This window comes from Halichondria panicea, chromosome 11, assembly GCF_963675165.1.
Source record: "Halichondria panicea chromosome 11, odHalPani1.1, whole genome shotgun sequence".
NCBI lineage: Eukaryota > Metazoa > Porifera > Demospongiae > Suberitida > Halichondriidae > Halichondria > Halichondria panicea.
This window is the reverse complement of record NC_087387.1, coordinates 4,038,507-4,055,041: the sequence shown is the minus strand read 5'-3', so window position 1 is coordinate 4,055,041 and position 16,535 is coordinate 4,038,507. Positions and strand designations below refer to the sequence as shown.

Below are 16,535 nucleotides of genomic sequence, written 5' to 3'. Positions count from 1 at the left end.
CAGACTGCTATACTATATAGCACGACATTTTTGATGAAACTAGTGCCTCTAAAAGCGTTTTGTTGAATAAATGTCACCCTATTTGATCAAATGGAGCGTTTTCCGTTAGCGAAGTATTCGTTTAGGATTGCTAAACCTTAAAAACAGCAAAAATTAAGCGCCTCGAAAATTATGCAGTTATCTATAATTATTTTACGTCCTTTATTCAGTTATAACCCTCTTATGATAGCTTCTCAAAAAGACCATCTCAGTGTTGTGGAACTACTTGTTTCTAAGGGGGCTCAATTTGTTTGTGTATAGTATAGTTATTGAGAGAATGTTAAGTTTTCTTAAACTCTCTTGCAGACTATTTCAATCCTAGTTTTTTGTGTCTGTTAGTTTAAAACGTTATTTGCAGGGGGGGGGGGGGGGGGGAATTAAATTATATTTTCGCCAATTTTGTAGTTTAAAACGTTATTTGCAGGGGGGGGGGAATTAAATTATATTTTCGTCAATTTTGCTCTAAAGCAGAGATACAATCAAAAGTCTTGCTCTTGTGCTAGACTCGATATCATGAGCAGCTTGTTCTCGAGGGCATTGAGACTTATCTCTGCTTATCTGAGCAAAATTGATTTGACCCCCCCCCTACAAAACAACGTTTAAACTAAAAACTAGGCTAATAATAATTAATTATGCCTTGAGGCGTAGCCGCACGAGGGATACAGTAAAGCTGACTGTGTCTGTGTCTGTGTATGTGTGTGTATTCCAGCTGTAACTGATCAACGGTTGCAATGCGACGAAAACTAACAGTTTCTATAGGCTTCTAGCCATGCACGTTCTCTTGGATTTTGATTCGTGGATTAGCAAACTAAAGCTTCTTTCTCGAGTTATGGCTAGTTTGACTCACATTGAAGGCTGTTGCAGTCTCTTCAGAATCTTTCATAGCATCATCTGTTCGCGCAAACTTTCTATTCAACACATGTGAGTTAGCCTTGCACTAAAGCGCTAGCTTTTTGTTAGCTTCAAGAGTCAGAAAAGATCTGTTAAAACTGCTAGCTATAGTAGCCATTGTGAACTTGATCTCTTTGGACACACCCTTTAATTATTCCTGTGGATGCAATGCGCATGCGCGCTCATCCCCACATGGTTTCTGTGGGGGCTCAAGTGAACAGTCAGAACAATGTAAGTCATTTAGAGTGTATAGGTACCGTACCCTCGCGAAAATACACCCACCCTTTTCTGCAAAAAGTTTAGACTTACGTTAAATCGCTAGCAGTGAGTTTCACTCCCACCTGCGGCTTCAAATCGAGGCTTACACTTAGCTCTATGACAATCCTTAAATTGTATTTTCATTTCAATACATTATATAATAATTATAGTGTCATAATTATATAGTGTAGTATATATTAGTGTGACATTTCATTGACAACAACAATGAATGCATGAGTATACCGTATAGCGGGTAAATTTTGAGGGTATAAATTTTCGCGGATTAAGCGTGTATCGCGAACATGTACTAAACATGTGGCATTTAGCATTATAACTGCGCATGCACACTCTTTATTCTGGGTGGGCGTATAATCAAATCAAGTTTATTCAAGATGGGCTTATTTTCGCGAGGGTACTTGAGCAGGGGGGGGGGGTGAACTCCCCCCCCCCAAAACCTAGATGAAACCCTGTCGAGGTAGATCTCTATCAAAAGTAGAATTGTAGTTTGTTGCTTCTATAACTGAACACTCCTCTGGTTTTATTTATTCGTGTCAACAGCCGAGGGTTAGCAGTTCAGTGCTCTAGTTCAGAACTGAGTCATACGTAGCACACGCCCACTATTCAGGGGTTGTATTACTGCTCACTATTATTATACTTTCATGTGTAAAGGCCTTCTCAAGATAGAAACTCATTGTCAGTGGAGCATCTGACAATTTGACTTTGTCCACTTTAACAAGCGCTCTATACCTGTGTTCAAATTCAGTAGGTGTCATAATTATATTCACCATTAGACAACACTGCAGTACCTTCAAACAACTATTGTCACACGCTGCATAATTATGCATGACTGTGTTGCTTACTTTTGTGTGGATGATAATTATACCATGCATATATACGTAGCACGATTTTTTCCGGGGTTTTTGTGTGAAAGTGTCTCCAAAAGCGTAAATTCACGCTATTTTGGTCATGCAAAGATGTCGCGTCTGTCAGTATTTTGTGGACCTAATTTTCGTGGAGGATTGCTATCCCTCGAACATAGCAGAAATTAAGCGCCTCGAAATATTCGCTCTCTCATACATGTACGGTATGCGTGATTGTTAACTAGTACTATAATTATTAATAGGGCGGAGAGACTGCTCTCTGGGCAGCCAGCTTCAATGGACACAAAGATGTCGCTCACCATTTGATCACTGCTGGAGCCATTGTTGACCTACCGAAGACTGTGGTGGGTTCATATCCTATATTAACTGAATATCCATGTACCATAATTATAGTGAAACACTGTCCGTGATATTCTTTTCTCACAGGATGGTTTCACTCCTCTCATGGTAGCTGCTCAAGAAGGCCATCTCAGTGTTGTGGAACTACTGGTTTCTGTGGGGGCTCAAGTCAACAGCCAGAATAAAGTAGGCAATTGGTTTATGCAATGTATGTAGGGCTTTTAAAAGTATTTGTGTACATCGTTACGGTATCGCTTTGTGGCTGAATAAGTATACAAACCATTTATAATTATAGCTATCCTTTTTTCATACTAGACATGATTTTTTCGGTGCCTATAATTAATGTACACAATTATGTACGAACTATTTGTCACACGCTGCAGTCAGCTTTACCGTATCCCTCTTGCGGCTATGCCTCGAGGCATAATAATTATGTCAGCCAAAAACTCGTTTGTTACTGTAGAAGGAATTCCATACTCCCTTAACTTTTTGGACATATTCTTTTTACAATGAATGAAGCATCTTAGCTGTGTAGCTGAGGGGATGGTCAATCATTTCCCACTCTTCGAGTTTCCCTGTGGTTATAATTATGCAGCAAAATTACCGTAAGAACATTATGATATCTGTGGTGTATTAGCAATAGCTAGTAGGTTATGTTAGTAGCTTTGACACATCCACCGAGACATCAGCACCTTCTAGACTTTGTACTCTTGGCATCCTTTTTAGCATCAACCATGGGTCGATTATTTCCCTCTTTGAATTTCCCTGTGATTAACAGATTAGCATGCAGTACAAATATACCTGTGTGGCTTTATGTTATGTATTGCTTTGATACAGCATCAGCACCCGCGGTGCTTTCATTATAATTATAATGTAGCTATTCTTTTTTATACTAGACATGATTTTGTTTCATTTCAGTGCCTACAAATTATTTGTTACACACTGAATGGGTCTGTCATTAATTTTGTCAAAAATAATGATATGTGATCGTTAAAACGCGACTTTACATACTGTTCATAGAATGGATGGACTGCTCTCTGGACAGCCAGCTTCAATGGACACAAAGACGTTGCTCATTATTTAACCCTTTCCCTGCTTTAATTAAAAGTGAATATTCGCTTATTTTGTTTAAAAAATTTATAACTCATGAACCGTATATTAAAAACACTTGTAACAAAGTTCCACAGGTAGAACCGGACCTGTCGCATCCATGGGATCATCATTGTTGCCTAGCAACCAACCACCACCCCACAAATAACAATTGTTAACAAAAATTCACAATTATGTACACAAACAATATTGTATGATGTTACGAAGTGACTGAACAAATGATATAAGTGTTCAGAATGTTCTCACGGTGACATGGCTCACTCAGGGCTCAATCAGGATCTGCAGAAACTTGTATTTGAGGTTCTATCGGCAGACGCCCTTTTCCCGGGAAATATTTTCTTCACCTACACACAGGTTTACAAGTTTAATGGTGGCTCATGATGTCCACTGTTGTACTAACTAGCCTAAACAAACCTATAGTGAAGCTATCAAGACTACAAATGCTACTCTATAGTGACTTACCAGGTTCAGGAAGATGGTCCACCTCAAGTGCGTCTTCCTCAGGATTCTCAGGCTCTTTCTTTTTAGCTTGACCTCTGAAAGGAAGCTTCCTACCTAGCTATGATCCCAGTCACTGTCCTCTCACTCTACAAGGCCATAGGCATCGATATTCTCACTCTCTAGCTTCCCTAGAACCTCCCTGAGGTTGTATTACGAAGATCTTGTAGCAATTATAAAACGGTCACTTTTCTTTCGACAATTCTGATCGAACTGTACCTCAAAGCAAAATATTAAAAATACCACGTGGAAGAGCAGCTCAATGCGCATGTGCTGGTACCAGCAGTGTGCGCATAGGTACAACACAGAGTGCACAACGATTTTTTGAAATTTATCAGTAGCCATGCCGACTATAGTCGGCTAAAGCGGGGAAAGGGTTAATCATTACTGGAGCCATTGTTGACCTACCAAACACGGTGGGTTCATATCCTACTCTGTATGTATTACGTATAAAGTGAACACTGTCTGATAATGTACGTATATAGAGTTTACGATAATCTTGGTACACTCCTTTCACAGAATGGTACCACTCCTCTCATGGCAGCTGCTCAAAAAGGCCATCTCAGTGTTGTGGAACTACTGGTTTCCGTGGGGGCTCAAGTCAACAGTCAGAACAATGTGAGTTCATATCCCATTGACATGTACGTATAGAGTTTATGTACTTCATTCTCACATGATGGTATATCACTCCCACACATATCGATACACTGCCATGGTATCTACGCAGCTAGCTAGGTAGAAGTGACTTTCTCATGGCAGAGTTTGAGTTTGTACCGAACTTTTGATGACAAACTACCTGGCCATGTGTATATTAGCAGTCCGTCGGTTTGTTGGTTGGTGGCTCATGAGCCTGCTCACCTGGCTGCCATATAGCACTGCGTTTACAGCATGGATAGCCTCCACACAATAAGTTATTATTATTTTAATAGTAGCAGGTGGTCGTACAAAAGCGAGCAAAAGTTAAGAGCTTGAACTGGCTAGCTCTACACGCACGCGACCTTTATTCGAGGTAGAGCTAGACATTTGCATCCTTTACCGGTCTGTATTAAAAGTAGAATTGTAGTTTGTTGCTTCTTTATTGTTTTTAACTGAACACTCCTCTGCATGGTTTGTATACATCTATTTATGTCATGCAGCCGAGGGTTAGCACTTTAGTGCTCTAGTTAAATTAGCTGGGGTTATTAGTTAATCTCTTTCTTGGGCTATAGAGAGTTGACAGTTCTTCGGTTATGTTGTGTGGGTGGGAAATATTTTTGTTGGTAACAAAGGCGTCCCTCTTCCAGTAGGAGATTGTGCCCTTGAATTAGATTTATGAATTTTTTTCACATGTTTTCTGTTTGCATGTTTGTATATTCTCTTGTGTACTATTGTCTTGATCTTCGGTGTCGAACGTTACAGTGTGAGTGGTGATTAGGTCATAATTATTACGGGTACTTCGTAGATTTTGCTTAATACAATAGACTTAGACAGTTACCCCAAAATGCAGTAAAAATGTAAATTATCTTATACATCATGTTTAGCACATACATACATGTATATATAACTAGTAGACGTACGGCCAGAAAGTTTAATACATACTACTCAGTTGCGTATATCCAGCTAGGGGCTCAGGGTGCTCAAGCACCCCCCTATAAGCTTTACATTAATTACTGTAACCTGCTGGAAGCTGCATGAGCCTGCACTGCACTGCACTATGAAGCTAGCTGAGCTAGAGCTAGCTTTTATACTCGTTGGAGAGTCAGACCACACCTTCAGATAATAAGTTTCCTGGGCATGCGTACTGTGACTTATTAAATAGTACAAGTCAAGAGCCTGCATCAGAGAAGGTTGTTCTTTCTCACTGTCAGTGTCTATATATTCAGAAAGTAACCCAACATCACCAGCAGAAACCTGATCACACTCTAAATACCAGGTAGAAGACAAAAAACAAAACAAAATAAAATAATTAAACAATTGTTTCAATACAGATTTTCTTTGTGATAGTATAATTATTGTGCACTCTGCCTGTCACTAGCTGCTCAGCAGTGGTCTGAAGAGAATGAGGACAGTATTACAATCACACAGAATGACTGACTAACTGGATTATTTCTTCTATATATATACACCATACACTGTGACATACCTGCATGTATATAGTAGATATTGATATAGCTATATAGATGAGTCAGTTAGGCAATGGTAGAGTTGATATCTTCTCTGTTCTGGGATTGTTCTTTGTAATTAGGGTGTGTCCTCTGTCATGCGCAGTAAAACGTGGGTGTGGCTTTCGGTGCGTGGGCGGGATCCAAAATTTTGAGCACCCTCCTACTGATATTCCTAGAAACGCCACTGATACTGATAATTATGCATGGTGCGTTGCAAAACTTGTTTATAGTGTTGCTTCGTATAGTTAGCTCTGCACTAGAACGCTAGCTGCACTGTTTTATGAGAGCATGCGCAGCAATTACATTAACTTTTGTCAATCTTTTCACACCATTCCCTAGCTGCATGTTGTATAATTATTAATAGATACCATAACTTCTTCGAAACAAGGCGTGTTTTGTAGTTGACTGCGTGGAGATAGGCAACTGTGGGGGTGACAAAAACACATTAGAGATGGCTTGTTGGGTTCCAATAACAGTAGACAACTTGGGGATTGGTGAGCCCAACACATTTGATATGGTTTGTTGGGTTCCGATCGCATGCAGTAGAAGACTGTGGTGTGTCTGTGAGGAGGACCCCGAGATGGTTCCTCTAATAGGTACAGTACTAAAAGCTGATCTTAAAGTGCAACTCGGGTGTTTTCTTATCTAATCGTTTTCTACTTCTTTTTCCAACACCACCTTTTCATCCACGCCCAGAAGGCAAGCCAACCATTGAAAGGAAGTGATATTGGGTTGCTTGGATGATCCATAATACCACTCTAGGAATCACCATTCAGGGTTGCTACTGCCAATGCATGAGAGCAAGTTTTTCCAGATGATTTCCAGTTTAGTCAGCTAGAATCACATGTGTATTGCTCATTGTGTCCCATGTTTATCATAATTACGTGGGACAACAGAATAGGATTTATCACTGCCTGGTGCTGTGGTGATTGCATTGTCTGCACTTTAGCTTTCTTCCAAATATGCTGTAAGGTGGTAATCATAAGCTTCGTGATTCCACTTTCTTCAACACTTACACATAACTTTTGGCTATGACCTTGCACGCTTGAAGCACATCAAGTGGTTGTTGACTTTTGCTGGGTGGCCGCTTAGTGTTTAGAGTTGCTTTGTCAAATCGTTTAACCACTTCCCGTCTTTGATCAGTTTTCATTTTCGCCCATTGTGCTGTTGACACAGATAAATGCGAATAATTTATCACATTGTTGCTTAACCCAGCTGTTGCTTAATTTGTTCACTATTAATCTTGGGCCACTCTGACTTCTTGTAATAGGCCTTTTCATTTAAGAGCATGAGGAATTTAATTAGGGTCTGTGACATCATAATTACTACCTGTTTTACTTCCGTAGTAAAAATGTGCTGAGCTGGCATGCTGTTTACTATGAAGTAGCCAAAAACTCGTTTGTTACTGTAGAAGGAATTCCATACTCCCTTAACTTTTTGGACACGTTCTTTTTACAATGAATGAAGCATCTTAGCTGTGTAGCTGAGGGGATGGTCCATCATTTCCCACTCTTCGAGTTTCCCTGTGATTATAATTATGCAGCAAAATTACCGTAAAAACATTATGATATCTGTGTGTATTAGCAATAGCTAGTAGGTTATGTTATGCAGCTTTGACACATCCACCGAGACATCAGCACCCGCGGTGCCAACATTATATGCATGTGTCTCTTTTTGTTGGGATAATATTGTATAGCGCGAAATTAAAATTTTTCGTAGAAGTGCCTTCATTTCGTTACGTAATTTCGCTCATAAAAGTGGAACCTCCATAAAACGGACACCATTGGGGAACAGAGGTATGCTCTGAATCAATTCTTGCTGCAAATGAAACTTGGAGATTTAATAACCGCTTCTCTATAGCTCATACAAGCTTTGAAAAGGCTGTAGGGACGAGTTATATACAGCTATGTTTTCACAATTGTGCTAAATAATGCCATCTCAGCAATAATTGTCTACTAATTATGGATATGGCTGTTCGTTCTGGGAGGTTATTTCTATTATTGCTATATGATTGGGGGACTATAAAACTGCTCGTTATACGGAGTAGAAAGGTGATCGCTCCTGAGAAGTTGCTTTACATTTGAAGTCATTGCAATCATTGTAGTTTCAATCCGGACCTGAGCTCTTGGCCGTTTTATCGTGTGTGGTTACTCTTCGGAGGTGGTCGGTAATGGAGGTTCAACTGTAACAGCAATAATAATTATTGTACAAAATAAACCAAACATAATTATAGCTGTACACACACACACACACCTCAATGGCAGTATGCTCCATGCACTTTTGGAGTATTGATTCCTTTTAAGAAGATTGGCCCTGCCGCGGTCAGCAGGTATATTATTTGTCTGAGCCTGCTTACCTGGATGCCATAGTGGTTCGTTTACAGCATGGATAGCCTTCACACAACAAGTTTTTGTTGTTGCAATTTTGATGTTAAAGCATCACATAAAAGCTAAGAAGCTTTAACTTGGCTGCAGGGCTTACAAGCAACACGCGGCCTTAATTTGAGACACTTTTTTGGCTGAGGTGATGTTGCTTCTTTAATAAGCCTCCCTCACAGGAGCCATATTGCTATGACTCCAGATTTTTTTTGCTGTGATCCTAGTCATACATGACTGCTAAAACTCTGTTCTCAAAAGTTTCCGCATGTCTCTATATAGCTCCTGTTACTTGCTGCTTAGCAAGCAATTATATAATTAACACTTTTTTGGTCACTATAGATCTTTATTATTCATGTAAACAGCCGAGGGTTAGCACCTCAGTGCTGTAGTTATAATTATTTATAGCCGTCCTTTTCAAACTAGACACATGCAATGTTGTTTCGTTTTAAAACCATCTATCAATGACTCTATTGACTTTGTCTGTACTTCAGGGGATATATATATACGCAGTATGGACAGACTGCTATACCATATATAGCACGATATTTTGATGAAACTAGTGTCTCTAAAAGCGTGTCGTTGAATAAATGTCACCCTATTTGATCAAATGGAGCGTCTTCCGTTAGATTGCTAACCCTTGAAAACAGCAAAAATTAAGCACCTTGAATATTATGCAGTTATCTATGATTATTTTACGTCCTTTTTTCAAAATGGTACTAACCCTTTTATCATTGGGCACTGTCAAGTCTTAGCAGTGGCATCGTCTTCCTCTTCAATTCCCTTCTGCCAAAGGAGCTCGACCTGAAGTTAAAAGAGCAGATGCTGTCGCTCTATGGAAAATGCCTGGTACAAAGACCATAATTATGTACAGCGCCAAAAGGGCAGCAGGGACTGTGGGTGCTTTGCAATCGCCTTTTGTGTGTCATTGTTATATGGGGAAGATCCTTTGAGTTTGCTGTTTAACCAGAAGAAGATGCGAGGACATATATTCAGCTGCTTAACACAGGAAAGTTTTCTACATGTGCCCTGACAAAGAAAGCAAGACGTCCTCTTGAACTATGCCTTGATTACTTTTTGACATTGATAGTTTAGTTTAATTGTCCCTTCTTCACCATACAAATTTGAAGCATATTATTAATGATTGTTGTTAGTGCAAACAGGATAAATTCTCTCCTATAGTTATTTAGGAGAGACTTAGTGCCCTCAGATATTAAGCATACCCCATATTATTATAGGAGAGACTTCGTGCCCCCAGACATTAGGTATTATTATAGGAGAGCTTTAGTGCTGGGCACACCATATTATTCCTATAGTCATATCTGATATAATAGGAAAGGTTTAATGCAAGGGGCATTGCATCCTTCCTAAAGTAATATAGGAGAGTATTAGTGCCCTCAGTCATTAAGAACCTCCCATATTATTATAGGAGAGATTTAGTGCCGAGCATTAAGCGTATCCCATATCATTATAGGAGAGACTTAGTGCCATCAATCATTACACATTATCCATATCATTATAGGAGAGACTTAGTGCCATCAATCATAAAGCATATCATAGGAGAGATTTAGTGCCGAGCATTATATACCTGGGGAAATTGTTTAATGCACATGCATTATAAAAATGCCTCATAGTATAATATAGGAAAGATATAGTGCCGACGATCATTAAAGCTCTCCTATATATTTGGGGCACTTTTTTTCATTTAGTGACATAATTATTATCCGGACTCGAATAACCATTACACAATGACAATGAATAGACAATGAGCAATGCACTCTCATTTATGACTAATATTTGTGAAACGGCCTTAACCAAGCCTCCGCTTGATAATGTCTTTCACTCTGTCTTTCTGTGTAAGTACCGTGTAATTAGCTCTACACGCGACCTTTATTCGAGGTAAAGCTACACATTTGAAGCTGAGGTGATCCTTTACCGGTCTCTAGTAAAAGTAGAATAGTAGTTTGTTGCTTCTTTATTGTGTGTATGAACACTCCTCTACATGGTTTGTATACACCTATTTATGTCATGCAGCCGAGGATTAGAACTTTAGTGCTCTATAAACGCCTTGTTATGTTTCGGGCATGGGCAGTATATGATCGACTTGTATACAGTATTGATTTTCATGTGTGGCAGTTGTGCATGTGTTCTGGCTTTTCCTCCTCTCCTTGTTTTGTTCCGCCATGCATGGGGGTATATGTATCTCTTTCTTAGGCTATAGAGAGTTGACAGTTCTTCGGTTATCTTGTGTGGGTGGGAAATATTTTTGTTGGTAACAAAGGCGTTCCTCTTCCAGTAGGAGATTTTGCCCTCTGAATTAGATTATGAATTTTTTTTTCACATGTTTTCTGGTTGCATGTTCGTATATTCTCTCATGTACTATTGTGTTGATCTTATTTTAAGTTGGATGTCAAACGTTACAGTGTGAGTGGTGATTAGGTCATAATTATTACGGGTACTTCATAGATTTTGCTTAATACAATAGACTTAGACAGTTACCCCAAAAATGCAGTAAAAATGTAAACATATCCTAATTTTCATCACGTTGTTTATTCCTACATGTACAAACCATATTTATGTAATATTGTCCAGTATAATTTTCACTATAATTATACTTTATGGCAGTAAACCTCTGAGGCCAAAGATTTACATTGCCATAAATTCGAATGTAGTGGACTATAAGTGTTATAATTATACCCACTGAAATGAAAAACAATTGCTACCTAAGCTATACCTCACCTTGGATAGAACTAGCTAACAGAACGGCAAGCTTGTTCGTATAGCTTGTAGACATTACTAAGCTTCTATCCAAGCAATATGAGCCCCACCCATTTTCCAGCCTTAATTCCTGGTGTTTAGCGAGCCCCACCCATCTGTGCCTCGGTGCGCAGTGAGGTAGTTGGTAGTGCGCCTGCGTGTAGACTGCTACAGCTGCTCATGCAAGTGCAACTGGAGATTCTCTGTGGGCTCCTAGTCATGTTTCCATGATTTTGGTTTGTGGCGTGGTGCGTGGTTCTTGAGTTGTGCCTATAGTTCGCTTACTACATGTAGGAGGGTGTAGCAAAATGATTTTCATTTGCTTCATTATACTTGTGCACCCGCATAATGCTCTGCTATTGCTATTGGTTATGCCATATGCCCTGTCTGTGTGCCCTGTACGCCATAATTATATACTGCCCTGCTGAGGCTGCTCTATAATGTACTGCTCTATACAGCGATACATGCATCAGTAGCGAATTCCACTCTGACATGGAGTCACGCGGTGAGCACACATTGCCCTGTACTTGATTTGCCCTCACAATTTCGTAAGGCACTTTCCTGGGGGGCTTACATTACGCTGGTCATAGCGCCAGGATCCACTCGGTCGAGGACCTTACTATTGTACAAATCTCTGCTGACACTGATCTTGCTCCCTATTGGTATTACTCTGCCTCAATCAATAATTATTTTTCAGCAGGCTAATGCAGGGGGTTGGACAATTCGTCAATCTTTCCCAGCATCTTTACTTCGTTCCATAGCGCTCACTTGATCTGTACATGTGTTCATGCTTCAATTCCTTGGGGGTAGGACTTTCGTCCGATGGACTATGACTGGTGGCTAGGCCACGTCTTTACCCCCAAGTAGTTAATTAGGGGAGCAATATAATTATTAGAAATGTCTTATTATTATTTAACCAGCGGGGTTGCATTCCTCTAATTACGTAACACCGCGCAACCCTCACAAACGCACGAGTATATAGGCATTCGCTCTTTCTCATAGCCATATCTCATTAAACAAGCAAATTTCAAGGCAAACACTGGCCAATAGTACATTGCCCATGGCCACACGGATCACATATTCTGCTCGGCCAACAAACACCATGGCACACCTAAAAGAACAGCATAAAAGTCTAGGCCGTTTGACATAGACTCGCCTTCCTTGGGGTAAGGGACTGGTGGATTGCCTATCTAAGAATTTTGCCGTTACCTGAATCTAGTAATGACCAATCAGAGTGCAGTATCAATGTCATGTGACATTCTTACGCCCACGATTAGTTTCTTTGTGGTAGAATGCATGACAATCAATCAAAATAATGGATGAGCAAGACTGTGCTAGTGCAAAATGAAATGAGCAAGCAGTGACAGCGAGCTTAGCAAAACTTTTAGTATGCAGATGATTTGCACCACTTGTCTTGATCCAGCTTACATTGCTATTTTTGAAATCTAGAGTATGTGGGGATGGACAGTAGCCTTATACTACCAGTTCTCATGATTTCTAGGTTTCTTTGCCACAAACTAAGCAAGGGGAGCTTATTTGTAACCATTTGCAACCCACTCACGTCAGACATTGACAAACCATAGGATGATGTCATACATGATGTCATGCAACTCATTAAAATTCCATCGGCACAACTGTCAGATACATGTAGGAAATCCACCAGTCCCTTATCCCAAGGAAGGACTGGCTAGCGAGTCTACGTTCGACATACACTGTTAGTGGAAACGGGAAACGAGTTTGACCACAGGCTTGGCTGAAAGATCTTGATGCATACATTTTGTAGGAAATTCTATTGAGTTCTTGAAAGCATATCCACTGTATTTAAGGAACCTGAACCAGACGAGCTTAACAGCTTCCTATGAATAAATTTAGAGAGAAAATCTGCAATACTGACACACACAATATAGTGAGGCCCATCCCGAATGTGGACGGCAGTAGTTATCAACCCTTGATCTTCTCACTAGCCATAATAGCGCTTACTCAGCTGCTGCGATAACCCTTACTACAGTACTACCTCGTGCATTCGAGGCAAACCACCGGGACATTTTTGCCGCAAAATTATCTATAAAACTGAAAAATAAAACTAGCTCACAAAGTGGGTGTGGCTTAGAGAAGCAGGAGCAGCAATCAATTATAGCAGAATGCAGAATAGCAGAAGATCTCTAGTTGTAGACTTTTGAAGAGCAATATGATATCATCTATTTCTGCTATCTCCTGCTACTGTGTATGTCATACTGTCATCAATCAATCCATGATCAGAAAAGCTACACTGATTGGGCTTTAAAAAAACTGTTGACCTTTTTTCTAGTGAACATTTTCTTCAAACTGCACCCCCTTTTCAAAATTCCTGGATCCGCCCCTGACATCCCCTGCTTGGACCAAAAATCTCAAGCCGCCCTGCAATGCGTTTTTTACTAGGATCCGGTACTGCCCAATCCCACAGCATACGTTCTCGTAAAATTAACGCTGTTAACTTGGTTCACATTATGGTCTGAGCGGCTACACAGCGAAACATATCTGTAGTCAATCCACTCTGACAAGGAGTCACACGGCGAGCACACATTGCCCTGTACTCAATTTACCTCCCAATTTCGTAATGTGCTTTCCTGATGGCTTGTCATAGCACTAGGATCAGCACGGTCGAGGACCTTACTATCGTATTAAAATCTCTAGGTGCATGCTGACACTGATCCTGTTGCGGTAATGGGATATAAGTTTGTACGTGTAGTTAGCAAGGTTAGCATATGTTTCTCGGAGTACTGAGATTAACAATGAAATATTCATACTGTACTATGCATGTATTGAAATGAAAATACTAATAAAGAATTATCATAGAGCAAAGTGTAAGCCTCGATTTGAGGCTGAGGGTGGGCGTATATGAATGAAAACTCGCCGTTCGCGATTAAACGCCCAGTCCCCTAATAAGCTTAAACTTCTAAGGGTGGGGATATTCTCGCGATGGTACGGTAGATGTATGGCCAGAAAGTTTGGGACTGATAATTATGCCTTGTTCGCATGCGCAATGGTGCGTTGCAAAACTTGTCTTAGTCTATATTGTTGCGAGTATAGTTAGCTCTGCACTAGATTCTACGCTAGCTGCAAGAGTGGGAAAAGAGCTGCAAGGCTGCACTGTTTCAATGAGAGCATGCATATATAGCAGTTAATTATGGACTTTTTTTTATTTTGGCAATCTTTTTAGCAATAATCACAGTTGATCAATTCACACCATTCCCTATAGCTGCATGTTGTACCCCACCCTTCTGTCATGCATGCCCTTGGTAACAAGTATCTAGCTTCTTTTTGGCTGGTAGTACAGTACGCTCTCAAGGCAAGGGAGTTCATGAAGAATGCAGAGTTTATGGTAGTTAAACCACACCCAATTTCTATGATACAGACCCGGTATAAATTATTTTGAACATTATTTTATACAGTACTAAATACAATCCCAGCTTGCTATGCCCCTACCATTGCCCTATCGTACGCCCTGCCTTGCCCTAATTATTATGCCTCGGTGCACAGCGAGGTAGTTGGTAGTGCACCTGTGTGTATACTGCTACAGTTGCTCATGCAAGTGCAACTGGAGATTATCTGTGGGCTCCTGGTCATGTTTCCAGGATTTTGGTTTGTGGCATGGTGCGTGGTTCTTGAGTTGTGCCTATAGTTCGCTTACTAGGAGGGTGTAGCAAAATGAATTTATACTTCATTCTCACATGATGGTATATTTCTGAGGTGGACCGTAATCCAATACATACAATACATACTTTTTACAATGAATAAAGCATCTTAGCTATTATATTCTATTCTATTAATAGAATGGACGGACTGCTCTCTGGACAGCCAGCCTCGATGGACACAAAGATGTCGCTCACCATTTGATCACTGCTGGAGCCATTGTTGACCTACCAAACAAGGTGGGTTCATATCCTACTCTGTATGTATGTACGTATAGATTTAACACTGTCTGATAATATACGTATAGAGTTTAGATAATCTTAGTATACCCTTTCTCACAGAATGGTACCACTCCTCTCATGGTAGCTGCTCAAGAAGGCCATCTCAGTGTTGTGGAACTACTGGTTTCTAAGGGAGCTCAACTCAACAGTCAAAATAAAGTGAGTATAATTTGTTAGTGCGTGCATTGCAGTTCAACGATTACATTGTCAGAATGTTAAGTTTTCATCCCTCGGGCAATTTAAAAGATGGATTTTAGCAAGTCAGCACCCATGCATGTTCAAAGGACCACCATGATTAATACGCATGCACAGATGCCTCCGCTTGATAATGTTATTGTCGATTTAGTGTGTCTTTCACTTGTAATTAGCTCTACACGCGACCTTTATTCTAGGTAGAGCTACACATTTGCAGCTGAGGTGATCATTTACCGGTCTCTAGTAAAAGTAGAATTATAGCTTCTTTATTGTGTGTAACTGAACACTCCTCTGCATGGTTTGTATACATCTATTTATGTCATGCAGCCGAGGGTTAGCATTTTAGTGCTCTAGTTAAATTAGCTGGGGCTATAATAAACACAATGCATATGCAGCAAAATTACCGTAAGAACGTTATAATATCTAGCAATAGCTAGTAGCTTTATGTTATGTAGCTTTGACACATCCACCGAGACATCAGCACCTGCGGTACCGACATTATATGCATGTGTCTCTTTTTGTTGGGATAATATTTTGTATAGCGCGAACTTTAAATTTTTTGTAGAAGTCCCTTAATTTCGTAACGTAATTTTGCTCATAAAAAAGTGGAAACTCCATAAAACGGACACCATTGAGGAACAGAGGTATGCTTTGAATCAATTCCTGTTGCAAATGAAACTTGGAGATTTAATAACCGCTTCTCTATAGCTCATACAAGCTTTGAAAGGCTGTAGGGACGAGTTATATACAGTTATGTTTTCATAATTGTGCTAAATAATGCCATCTCAGCAATAATTGTCTGCTAGTTATGGGTATGGCTGTTCGTTCTGGGAGGTTATTTTCCATTATTGCTATATGATTGGGGGACTAGAAAACTGCTCGTTATACGGAGTAGAAAGGTGATCGCTACTGAGAAGTTGCTTTACATTGAAGTCATTGCAATCATTGTAGTTTCAATCCGGACCTGAGCTCTTGGCCGTTTTATCGTGTGTGGTTACTCTTCGGAGGTGGTCGGTAATGGAGGTTCAACTGTAACAGCAATAATAATTATTATATTGTACAAAATAAACCAACATAATATAGCTGTACACACAC

At 40.0% G+C, this 16,535-nt stretch overlaps 1 protein-coding gene across 17 annotated transcripts in view; it reads left to right on the top strand.

The window, feature by feature from the left end:
* The window catches only part of LOC135344347 (serine/threonine-protein phosphatase 6 regulatory ankyrin repeat subunit A-like), a 151,578-nt gene that overhangs the window by 49,513 nt on the left and 85,530 nt on the right, over positions 1–16,535 (top strand). For 2 of the 17 annotated variants that reach the window (XM_064541549.1, XM_064541552.1), the window contains exons 21-25: positions 2,312–2,413; positions 2,496–2,594; positions 4,536–4,634; positions 15,105–15,203; positions 15,306–15,404. The exons of the other annotated variants lie outside the window; for them this stretch is intronic. In XM_064541549.1, the coding sequence (XP_064397619.1) occupies positions 2,312–2,413; positions 2,496–2,594; positions 4,536–4,634; positions 15,105–15,203; positions 15,306–15,404 (498 nt within the window). The remainder of the gene's footprint in view (positions 1–2,311; positions 2,414–2,495; positions 2,595–4,535; positions 4,635–15,104; positions 15,204–15,305; positions 15,405–16,535) is intronic. 17 annotated transcript variants of the gene reach the window in all.